Source organism: Pieris brassicae, chromosome 10 (assembly GCF_905147105.1).
Source record: "Pieris brassicae chromosome 10, ilPieBrab1.1, whole genome shotgun sequence".
NCBI lineage: Eukaryota > Metazoa > Arthropoda > Insecta > Lepidoptera > Pieridae > Pieris > Pieris brassicae.
The window spans coordinates 2,408,215-2,421,017 of NC_059674.1; the positions used below are offsets into that span (position 1 = coordinate 2,408,215).

Below are 12,803 nucleotides of genomic sequence, written 5' to 3' on the forward strand. Positions count from 1 at the left end.
TTCTATGTTATGACACTATGTTCGTGTGTCCGAGATAAGAATATGTGACATTTTAAAAATGATGAATATATGCAGAAAACAAACACCACAGAGTAGAGAGAGCACACTGACAGTGACAATAGGCTAAGTATAATAGTCAAAACAATAGTGTTTAAAGAGTTTAAAACATTACACATTGTTTTCAAATCAAACACACCTCACCTCAACCAATAAATTATAGTAATATATATGTGTAATACGTTATGGCTATTATTAAAAATATGGTTTGTAATATTTTCCTTTAAAAAAGAACTGTGAATTGTCAATAGACTTAAATTAATAAATAACAATATTTTTTAAGTTCTATAGTCACTAATAAATAATCTATAGTTTCAAACGTTCTTTAAAAAACTATGTATAAGTCTTTCTCTGACAATGTTTCACTCATTATTTATAATTTTCTAATAAGTCAACAACGAAGTACTTAGTTATTTATACAAGAAAGTGATTAAGTATCGGGACCACAATAAAATTTCGCTTATTTTTATCAAAACGATCGGACATTTCGCATAAATGTGATATTGCAATACCGTTGGAACCCTTTTTAATATAGCGACGGACGTTCTGGGTTTACGACACAACCCTTTTATTCACGACCTGTTTGTTTTATTATATATTACGTCAGCGAAATTGGTATATTTAAAACTAGCTGCCCACGCGAACTTCGTATCGCCTTAGTATGTTTTTAGCCTACCGTTATAGTAGCCACCTACCAACATAGGGAACATTTACCTGAACAAAAACCTAAGTACTCAATTTTTATTTACATTTTTCCAAATGTTCTTTCCATAAAAACCGAGTTCAAGAAATAAAACCATACACACCCTCACATACCCTGACTTTTACACTATCACACAATACAACCAATTTATTACTTAGTTTAATTATAAAGGTAAATTAGTTAAATAAAATAAATAACAATTTACAGAAATTATTCAATACATTATTGTTATTTGATTTTTTTCTTTATATTGCAGCTTAGCTATATGTTTAGTATAATTGTGTTTTTATTTAATATACGTATATATAATAATAGTACGTAAGCTGTGGGTGTGGGTATATAAATAAGAAATACCCGATAAGTCCAGCCATTTTCGAATTTTGAGTTTATCAACATATGTTGCGGTTAAACGTCTATATAAAAAGTCGTTACGTTAAAGCGGTAAATTTGAATTCACGTCAACCAAATGCAATATTAACGGCAATTTAAACATTACACAAATATACAGTATGCATTTTTTATATTTTTAACTTACATAGTAAAAATAATAATACATAGAAAATTAAAACAAATAAAAAAAGATTGATCCCTGTGGCAGTTTACCTTGAATACTACCAGCAATCGCGATATTTATTCATTATTATATTAATATAATTTATGCATAACTATCATAACAAAAGGTATCGCTCTTCTAAGCCAGTAATTTCTAAATAAATTTAGGTATTCTAGTTAATTATAGTTATACACAAATAAAGGCACAATACTCGTGAATTTACGTATATATGTTAATTAAATTTAAGTATCTTATAATCCAATTAATAAACTAATATTGTAGATATTAATTATCCCCAACAAACAAGCCTTAACTTCGCTTGTTATGAAGGTATTAACAAATTTATTAATAAATATTTATGTAGACATTTACAGCTTACCAGAAAGAGAGGGCTTTGTTTACCAGTAGTAACAATTAAGTTATTTCTTTTAAATATTAATTTGTCGTTTGTTTAACGTTTTGTTTTTTTTTATCTATTAATTAATTTAGTTGACTTATGTATTCTCGTATATTTTGTTTAACAGTTTTATAATATGCATATAATAAATGAATGTAGGACAGGTAACTAACAATTTTCGTTTACTTTCACTTACTTGGAGTATTATCAGTTTTGTGCATTGCAGGCGGATCACGGATCATCGTACAAATGTCACTCGGACATCACACAGGGAGATCTGAAAAATAGACATATCTTCTTTAAATAATGAACTACACAAACAAAAGTATATCTCTATATATAAATGAACTGATATTCATTTGTCTCGCTAAAACTCGAGAATGGATCCAGTTATGTAACCTAACAGTAGTTATATTACATATACGTAAACAATTATCGCACACTTGAAGCCAATATGAATTTTGTTTTTACCACACTCATCAATTGTAATTTAATATTCTCGTTTCCGATAATGTCCAATAACATAAGTATCAGTTATATTTATGAACTGTTCAATAAGTCAAGTTAGTTCTTTGTTAATCCAGCGTCGCAACCCCATTGTAATCTTAGTTATAAGCTTCTGTTTTAAACAATTGGCAGTTGGTACCCAGCTTCAAACAAAGTGTTTTGTTTAAACTTATATGCGTAAAAAAGGATTCAATTCGACACGCGATTGTCTCCGTTTGACCAATCACAATCAAGAGAAACGCGCTATAGTTTTAACAGTAACAAAACGTCTAAAAACTAGTTTCTGAATATCACTTTGAATTCCTTATAAAATCTTTCGTGTATCTGTCAAACTGTCAATGTCAATGATATAAAACACGACAAAAAAATGTTTACCTACGAAGGCGCGAAGCTGTATAATAAACTACCCACAAATATAAAAAAATATTAGTTCTTTCAATTCATTTAAATCGAAGCTAAGTGAATATTTTAGACAAAATTCCTTTTAAATTCATTTCTTGTTTGTACTTTTATTACTTTTAAGTTTATTCCATGTACGGCTATCGTTTTATTGTGATTATTTTAGGAACGATTACATTATAGTAATGTTAATCTAAAGTAATATTCTCGTGTAAGTGACATTTTTGTCTTTTTTGATATAAAGTCTTTAAACTTTACACGTTAAACTAAAACTCGCTAAGAATTGCAAAAACTCAGTACCACAACCTTGTTAGGCCTGGTTCTCAGATTACTGTGCCTGTTTCGTGTACATTTGTCAAACTAATAGGCAAGTAGGTGATTAGACTCCTGTGCCTGACACCCGCCGTCGACTTTTTGGGTCTAAGGCAAGCTGGTTTCCTCACGATGTTTTCCTTCACCGTTCGAGCTAGCATAGAAAGTCCATTGGTGCACAGCCGGGGATTACTACTCCAACAGATCTCAATCAATCCTGTCCTAACAGGTGACCCTAAATCGACAAGAATCCATAGCTAATAAATTAAATTCATCACGAATCACAAAAACTAACATGAAATTAATTAGAAAAAATAAAATTACATAATAAAAAAAACAACTATTAAAACTTATATATAATATATAAATATAATAAAAACGGTCCGTTAAACTATGTAATTTGTTGACTTATATTATTTTTTATTTTGATTATTTATTATTTGATTAATTTGTTTGAAAATGTTTTCCTTTATGTAATAGGAGGACAACGGGCAGCTGATGTTAAGCTATAACGCCGCTCATGTACACTCTCAAGGCCAGAATGCTCGCAGTTGTGTTGCCGGCCTTTTAAGTGGAGGACTCTAAGTGGAATTGGGTGGAAATACTTCAGTGGGCTGTTAATTACTGTGTTTTAAATTTTAAATTTATTACTCAAATAACAATGTTTGTGGTCAATCAAGCACGGCGTTCAACAAGTTATAACATAGTGTTTTTTTATAATGAGGGAAACAAGTAGAAGCTCATCTGGTAATAAGTAATACCGCCGCACATAGACCCTCTCCATACCAGAGGGCTCTCGAGTATGTCGCCGGCCTTTTAAAAATTGGTACTCTTTTCTGACCCTAAGTCGAATTGGTTCGAAAATACTTCAGTGGGCAGGTGTTTCCACATAGTGGTGGTGAGGGGAAAATCCCAAAAGTTAAATAAAATTTTACAGGTAGACTTAGTGTGAATACTCAAAAGGCAGTCGTATATTGCCAGCGGACACGAGCACACGTCTGAAACCTCATTAGAATAAACGATATCCTCTCCTTACGTCCACTCGGAGACCTTATTACTCCGACAAAATGCCGTCAAACGACATTTGTCTTTTGCAGTTCGAAAGTGCGTTCTATTACTTGGCAATAAGGTAGCTGTTTGTATACACTTAGTGTTACATGCAGATTCATTGTTCTGTATACCCAAGCTACAGGGTTCAGTTTCATTTGATATGTGGATAACAAGGCCCTTAAAGGTTCGTGTTGTAAATTGAAACTCGAAGGAGGCACTAATAATTCTGAGAGTTGATAGTTCAGTTTAAGGTTATCTACACTATTCGTTTTATTATATTTGAGTGTTATTTACATTTGAGAGTTGTTTATTTTACTGGTAGCATGTATATTGTCCTTAGCAACGGTTAAATGGACATTTAATGGCGTCTAAAAATCTAGTGGCGCTACAACCTTTTTAAATCTAGGCCTCAGATCTGTTTCGTGATCATTTCTTCTAATAGGCAAGTTGGTGATCAGTCTTCTTGGCTAACACATGCCCTAAATTTTCTGAGTCATGACATTCCTCACGTTGTTTTCCTTTAGGGTTAAATGCGCCAATAAAAAGTCCATTAGTGCACAGCTGTGAATTGAACCTACGACTTCAGAGATGAAAATCGCACCCTAAAATTACGGAACTACTACTACTGCTGCCGTGATAAGGCCTTAATATTTGTATCAATGACTACTGTGCCTAGAAATTACGACTTTTCAGTCGAAATTTTGGTTACCTCACAATATTATACTTTATCGTAGAAGGTGTCAACTGTCGCAATTATTTATTTAGTTTTATGAAACTACTTTATTCTTTTTTATAATAACTTTATATCATACAACTAAATTAAATTTATACAAACAGGATTCAAACCCCTTACGTGGACTTTCGATTATAATATCGAATACTTTTTATCAAACAAGCAAAACAATATTCACAAAGAGTTTTCGTACCCCTTGAGTGACCTTGTGAAACACCACACCCACAACGCTGTACGTTAATAATTATGGTATACGTTTCTGCTTTTATAACATCTATCAAAACTATATTCATAAACAGGATTCGAACCCCTGAAGTGGACTTTCGATTATAATAACTTTCTATCATGCAAGCAAAGTTAAACTCACAAATAAGATTCGTACTCCCGGAGTGACCTTGCGAAACACCAAAGCTGGTATAAATATGTAATTACTTTATACAAATCCTTATCACCTGTTACAAAAGCTATCAAATTACCCGCGACATATCGAATCGCGCTCAAACCATAAATATCATATTCGTTATGCATTTCTCATATTCATGAATCCGTTTTATTGGCCTCAATAAAATATGAACATCTCAGAATGGATTTCAGAGAGCGAGAAAAATCTAATATGGATTGCTGTGCGCCAGATTCTGTCCAATAGGTATCAGCAGCTGCGCCGTGGCGACTTTTTTATTACCATCATTACGGACCTATTTCGCGCGAAACGTTTCTTATTAATTTGTGTATTATATTTCCCATTCAATATTACGGAGTTTTATAGACACTCTATTTGAATTACTTGTCAAACGAAATACACGTGAAAAACGTGCTGGTTTGAATACGGAATCGCAAAATGAAGTCTTGTTAGATAGAAGAGTTAATTTCAGATGAATGGCTTTATTTTTTTTGAACCACATCAATACATGACAATAAAAACCCAAAAAGGCTTCTAGAGTCCATACGGAAAGAGAAACGGCATCTTGTCATGAACTCTAAAATGATTAGATTAGAATTCGATCGAGTTAATTTCTGATAAACCACTTTCGTTTATTGAACCACATCCATAGATTATGATAATAATATTTTAAGAGTTACCATAGACATTAAAAACCGCTAAATAGGCTTCTAGAGACCATGCAGAAAGAAAACCGGCATGGCAGCTAAGTGATTGTTAATTTTATTTAGTAAATATCAATATGTAAGCTATAATGACTAATGAAAATGTTGTCAACATAACAAAATAGGTAACTTAGTACACACTTAGTGACCCTAAACGATCAGCACAAGCTATCAGCCCATTCAAAAGAAAACTTTCGTAAAAAGTACACTAGAAACGAAACAAATGTCGGATCTTTTCATCCAATAATTCGACAAAATATTAATTTTATTTACGCTCTAAAACATCACACGTGTTAAAACGAGGGCAATCAAAGCATAAAAAAGATATACACATGTAGGGCCGCATTTAGGGGAGGGGAGGTGGAGTCCCGGAGCCTCCATAAAAGAGGGGCCCCCAACAGTTCTAAATTCCGACTAGTAAACAACTTTTCTTTTTAAGAATTTTTTGTAATTTTTTATCTCTGTTTTATTACCATTACCTTTGCACACCTATGATTATATTGTTTTTGAATATTAACATAAATAAATGATCTGTATTTATATTTTTATATGTTTGTTAAATATTAAAAGAATCTACTTGGTTTCGCCAAACAAATTATTGATTGAACAACTCGACTGAAAAAAATTGTTTATATTATTTGGAAAGTAATTTGGGGCCTCCGCTCCTTTGTTGCTCCGAAGCCTAGAGAGCTCTAAATCCGGCCCAGTACGTGAGTAAATACGCACAACGGACCCAGTGAGAGTCTAAGTGCGGAAACTGTGTCCACCAACCATACGTGTTAAAATGACTGAAGAAGTCGCAGTGCTAACCAATACATACTTATCTTCTTATATACGCTTGATAATCTCTTAATCTCTAAGATAATCTTGATTATGGAGGGACGTGTAGGTATTAATATTCAAAGAATACGGGTATAATGCCTCTACTCTGTGATCTAGACTAATCCGTTAATGCGAAGTAACGTTAAAAAGTCTCTCGTGTCAAAAATCCAACAGAGCGGGATAAGTGGAATGGATGGCATCGTCCCAAGCGCGAATAAAATATTCTACGTCAAATCGTACATCACGCTCGCTACTTGTTCTCGCCGAAAGTGCTTCGCGGAAGTCTCTTATTTATTCGCTTTTGCGTCAGTTACACAGTCCTTTGGCAAAATTTAGCACTTTTTATAGCAGGATTAGGATGAAACGTATCATATTTTATCACATTACTACATGTAAGTAATATATAGCGATAGCGTAACGACAGCAATGTTATTATTTTATGGGACAGGGGGCAAACGGGTAGGAGGTCCACATGATGTTAAGTCACGCAATGCCAGAGAGCTCGCGACTGCGGCTGAACGTTTAAGAACTGGTACGCTCTTATCTTGAAGGACCCTAAGGCGTATTGGTTCACCTCGGCGGGCAGCTGGTTACAAAAGAACTGTTAGATCTCAACCCTCAAAAAAGGATTTAGACGCAAGCTTCCATTGGTCCAAACTTGCCAACAGACAATTTTTTTTTAAATTAATTATGTACGATGATGTGTAACATGTTTAGTAAGAGATTGTTTGATAAGATTTATATGTATATAAAAACGCTTGTGTGATTTAAAAATACGGCAATTTTATTCATTATCAACATTATCACCACTTGTTAAGTTAAAAATATAAAACAAAATAAAATGATTTTAAGTGTTCTTTTAGAAGATATGTGAAAAAATAGTTTAATTCCGTCATTATGTCTATTAAAAGCAATTACTGTTGAAATTTGGACCGAACAGCGGCCATTTTGTGGTAACACCTGCAGTACACCGAGACCATTACAACTTATCAACGTGATCAATTTAGCAAATGTTCTAAACCATAAATTGAACGCCATTAACCGAAAACCGTAGTTAAAACGTGTGGTTATAAATGACTTGGTCTAGCAAAATATTGTTTAAAAATTTCTTAATTTTTAAACTGTTATAAACGATTCTCAAAATGATTGTAATCTGTGACCGCTATTTAGCGACTTGACATTTGTTTTGTTGTTTATGGTTGCAACATGATTGCACAGAACACGAAAAAGATTATCGGGAAAAGGCTAATTTTATCTAGATAAAACACTTGTGTTTGGAGCATACTTTAAATTTAAAAAGCAAATTTATAGGCGCCTAAAATATAATATATCAATTATTATTATTTTTTGCTCTGTGTTACTGTTTTAGAGTGGGTTGTCTTGAGAACACTTCTTGAAAGCGATAGTCGTGACCACAGACAGAGAAACAATCTTATAACGACACATAAAAACTAATGAAAACAAATGCCTTACTAAGTTAGACAAAACCTCGAAACATCTGTTGCTAATCAATCAGGTTTTAAGACCAACGTTGTCAATATTTAATTCTCTACTAGCGGACCTAACAGACGTTGTTCTGTCTGAACTATGCATATTGATTTCAAATTGGTATAATTAACTGAAAATGGTTTATGATATACAGCATTCTTTGTTTGTTTTTCTGGCGCGTATATAAATAATTGCGCACGATGAAGCCACTAGGCCAACACTGCTCCTTTAGCTCGGTTAGTTAATATGGTGGTTAATTATTCTTATTTTTTTCTTTCATAAGAACCTTCGACTGACAATAACAAACACAACAACTTATTGTTGTTATTAGAGAAATAAGTTCAGCGGTTCGCCGTGACCGTGACCAAGACACGGGATAGGGATTCATTTAATATATATATATATAGATAGATAGACAAAATTATTATTAACCTTCAACCCCAAAATAACAATTACAATCAAAATCACGGAAACATAATATTACGACAATGTTAATTTAAGAAAAAGTAATTTGGCGCCCTTCCGACTTCGATCGAATTAATTATTCAACGGTAGCAATTAAACCTCCACTAATCAATCTCAAACTTCACAACTCTAATCAAGAAAAGTCCATGAAAGGTTTTTGAACAAAATTTAACTTAATTAAAAATGTAAATTAAATTCTAGACGCTTCCCGCACGTCGGGACGCGTCTCGTCGGGCTTTGATTGCAGCTAAAAGGTTTGGGATTAGTGCGCGAAAGAGCTTTCAGTGCATTTGTAGAGCTTTTAAGTGGGAAGCTTTCGCTAAGATACTTACATACAATGTAAATTTTATGTACCACTTTGTATTGATTTTAAAGTACTCTCGTGTCAAAGTAGAACAACGTTTAGTTTATATTACATACAACTCAAATTAGTTAGTTTTAAAGGGCGTGTTCAGACACATCCTCGGAGCAGTGAATTCGCTATGTGAAGCCTGTGTCCAGGACTTTTAAACTTCTGGAAGGAGCTAGACTGGCTTAGAGGCCAAATGAACGTCTAAGTGCGGATATTCAGTCCACATTATGAGTACTTACGCCGTGTTAAGGCGTAAAAATATAAATGAAAAGATCAATTTAAATTAGTTTCTAAGTTGTCAACTAACATGCACAGGAGCCGGCTTTCTCGGCCTTGAACCTTAAAAAATACTTAAACCTCCCCTATAAATCAATCTTGATATTGGAAAATAGCTTTTGAGATTATCGCAAACAAACAACCTTTGTTGACAAGACACGACGGAGTACATGTTTTTATAAAATACTAGCTGCCCACACGATCTACGTTTCGGCTTGATTTAATTTACTTAGTCTACCTTTATAGTAACTACACACCAACACATGGAACAATTCGCTATGCTACCTCATACATACATAGATTTTCCGGAATAAAAACATATATATATATACATACATATTACTCATTCGTTAAAGCAGCTCTAGTGATACACGTGTTTTCTCTCCCTTTGCAAATCCGACTGCCAAGTATAAGTCTTTTAATTTTTCTAGTTAATATGTAGCCTATGACACCTACAAATAACATAACTTCCTATTAAAGAATTTACAAAATCGCGTCGCTAGATGCAGATATTACCTGCTACAACCTGCCAAATTCTTTACAATATCTATATAGAGATATCCTTTGGGTACAATTTTCATGGCTTTATTAGGATTATATATCAATCAATCTTACTCCATAAAGACCTTTTGCCGAGTTGTTTTAGAAACCTTGCTGTGGTAATTATTTGCTATCTCTATTCCAACATATATGTTTATTAGCGGATGCTTGGCAAACCCATCCGACGAACGACTTCTTCAATACAAAGAGTCCCCGCATTAGTTGTGCTGACATCGCGGGCTACTCGATTGTGAGGAAGTTGCATGAATCTGGATAGGGCTTTTTAAATTCTCTTTATATTTTCACACATATTTCTGATTGCCCTACTTGTAACATGAGAGGTTTGAAGAAAAAGACATTAAAATATATCAATGAAAATAAATAATGTTCTATAAGTTTTCTATAATATAACTCAAGACTTGGTGGTTAAAAATTAATTAATTAATTTAGTCTATATATATATATATTTTTTTTTTATTAATGTCACTAAATAAATAAATGTTGTATTGCATTTGCATCGCTATTAGCTGTTCATTAATCTGTAAGATTAGCTTTATAATTTTTGGTTTGTTATTAATATGTTTTTGTATTATTTTAGATTAAGGATTTAGCAAGATTTTATATGACATTTGATTCTGCACTTCTTGCACTCGTCATTTTTCTTTTTTAGTTTTTCTCTAACTAGGGTTGCCTGGATGAGATCGCTTATTAGCGATAAGGCCGTCCATTGCATGCCTTGTCATTGTTATGTATTGTGTTATTTGTGTTTCTTTTATTGCAACGAAGTATGAATAAATAAATAAAATACAATAAATCAAACACATTTCTATATCAAGGTTAATTCATTAAAATGAATTCAATTAACCGTGATGATAATCTTTTAGATATGACGCACGTAATTATAAAATTTATAATTAATTTATTAAACCAAGGTAAATATTTTAATTAACATACTAAATTCCACCATCGCCAACAATCCGATTAATATTTGAGTTTATTATTTTCCGACTGCTCTGCACAGCAAAATAAATCAAGACTCATGACAATAATATTCACAACCATCTAAAATTGGACTACAAAACGCTTACCATATAATAACCGGAAATAAAAAACGGATACGGAAGTGTTATTATACTGCATACAGTACAACTAAATACTGTATAACAGTGATTGTTTTGGCGCCCACCCAGATAGCTTTGCGTATTCGCTGACAATTTTTTATCTTATTTAGAACGTTGTATAAGTGTCTTTGGATTGTTTGAAGTCCGACACATATATTTAACCATTTTTTTTTAAATTTTAAAGTGGCTTCCAATACAAATACAAATGCTTTGCTGTAAATCATGTACCCGACGTTGTCCTATGACACGTTGAACCAAACATCATTTCTTTTCATTCTTTTGGGGCTGTACAGCGAAGAACAATTTAGAAATAATACAACACCATCGTTAACTAAAAATGAAAGTATCCACAAGGATCTTAATATGAATACTTTGCTCGCATAAGCAGGCTAAAACTATGTGAATGCTGAGGTAATCAAACTTCTTGAACCAACAGGAATAAGACGCCTAAAGAAAACTAAACCTTTTGTGTTGTACCCAGTATAATATAAGTGTATATGCGATATCTCGGACACACGAACATAGTGTCAAAACATTATAGAACACATATACTCTTAATGAAGTTTACCTTAGTTAAAACTTTAAGGCAATCACAAGTGTTGTAGAAAATTAAGTCAACATTATATTAAGGTAATTATTGTACAGACTAGATTGTAATTAATGTAACGTCACACCTGTTTGTGAACTTTATTGTAAAAAAATAGTTTTTCTAATAATTAGATATCACGATGTCCACAAACTAACTTACCTCAAACATTCTTACTATTACGTAATTCTTTGAGTAATAAAGTATCGTTGAACCGAATAGATAAAAACATTTATCTACTTCCATAATTATTAAGTTATTAATTAAAAACGCTCCTCGCACTGACCCGTCTACCCCTCGCGTTTTGAACTGGGATCATCGTGACGCTCATCCGTGAAATTGATTCTCGAAAGAAAAGATAAATAAAAAGGAAATAGGAAAACACAAGCCAAGATTTGGCGTGAAATTGTTTTTCAGCGCCCGCCCACCGACTACGGCGCCCGCCCTGAGAATTTCCCAATTACACAGTAAGTGTATTAACTTTATGTTCACTTATCTATTACACAAATGAGTTCTATTGTAATTAAGATTCTGCGGATAAAATTAAGCAAATAGCGAGATGTATGTATGTTTAAGAGAATGTTTTAACAATAGTAAAGCGAAAAAAGAATATAATAATAAATATCAGTTTATTGACTGACATTTCTAAGTCTGTTTAATGAATTGTTTATTATCTGTGACTACGACGTGACCTATGTTATTAAAGCAATGAATTTTCTATAAGATTAGTATAAACTACACGATAGTTACTCACAGAACATCAAGTATTCCATATAAGGAATTGTTAAGCGTAATCAATCGTACGCAATCTTAAGAATTACTTTTTATTATCTCACTCACTCACTCTGCTGGCTCTGCGACCTAAAAAGTGTCTTGGCCTCCGAAATGCGAATCTTACAGCAGCCCTGTTTTGTGACTTTGGGCTGGCAGTAGCGCAGCAGACGCTTTTAACGGGGATATGGATTAAAGGAAACTGTTACCCAGTCTCCATTCCATAGCAACAAATATCGGGTTATACTGGGTTGCACCTCACAGACCGACCCCCATACTCCCCGCGTCACTTTAAAAAGGCCACATCCTGCAACCATTTGTAGGGCTGGACCTCTTTCATGATCATTTGTGAATATAATAGACAAGTAGGTAATCAGCCTGTGCCTGACACACGCTGTCGACTGGGTTCTAAGGAAAGCCGGTTTCCTCACGATGTTTTCCTTCACCGTTCGAGCACATAGAGAAAGTTATTGGTGCCAAGCCGGTGAACGAACCTACGACCTCTGGGATGAAGGATTATGATCTATTTCCTAAGTATTATTCGCACTTCTGTACCTTACATATCCA

General features: G+C 33.3%; 1 protein-coding gene across 3 annotated transcripts in view; it reads right to left on the reverse strand.

Annotated features, from left to right (window-relative positions):
• The window catches only part of LOC123715159 (LIM domain only protein 3-like), a 64,963-nt gene that overhangs the window by 23,804 nt on the left and 28,356 nt on the right, over positions 1-12,803 (reverse strand). For 2 of the 3 annotated variants that reach the window (XM_045670026.1, XM_045670028.1), the window contains exon 2: positions 1,907-1,987. In XM_045670026.1, coding sequence (XP_045525982.1) covers positions 1,907-1,952 — 46 coding nt within the window. In that variant the 5' untranslated portion in view covers positions 1,953-1,987. Of the gene's footprint in view, positions 1-1,906; positions 1,988-2,922; positions 3,024-12,803 lie in introns of those variants that run through there. The other variant, XM_045670027.1, reaches the window with a different exon arrangement.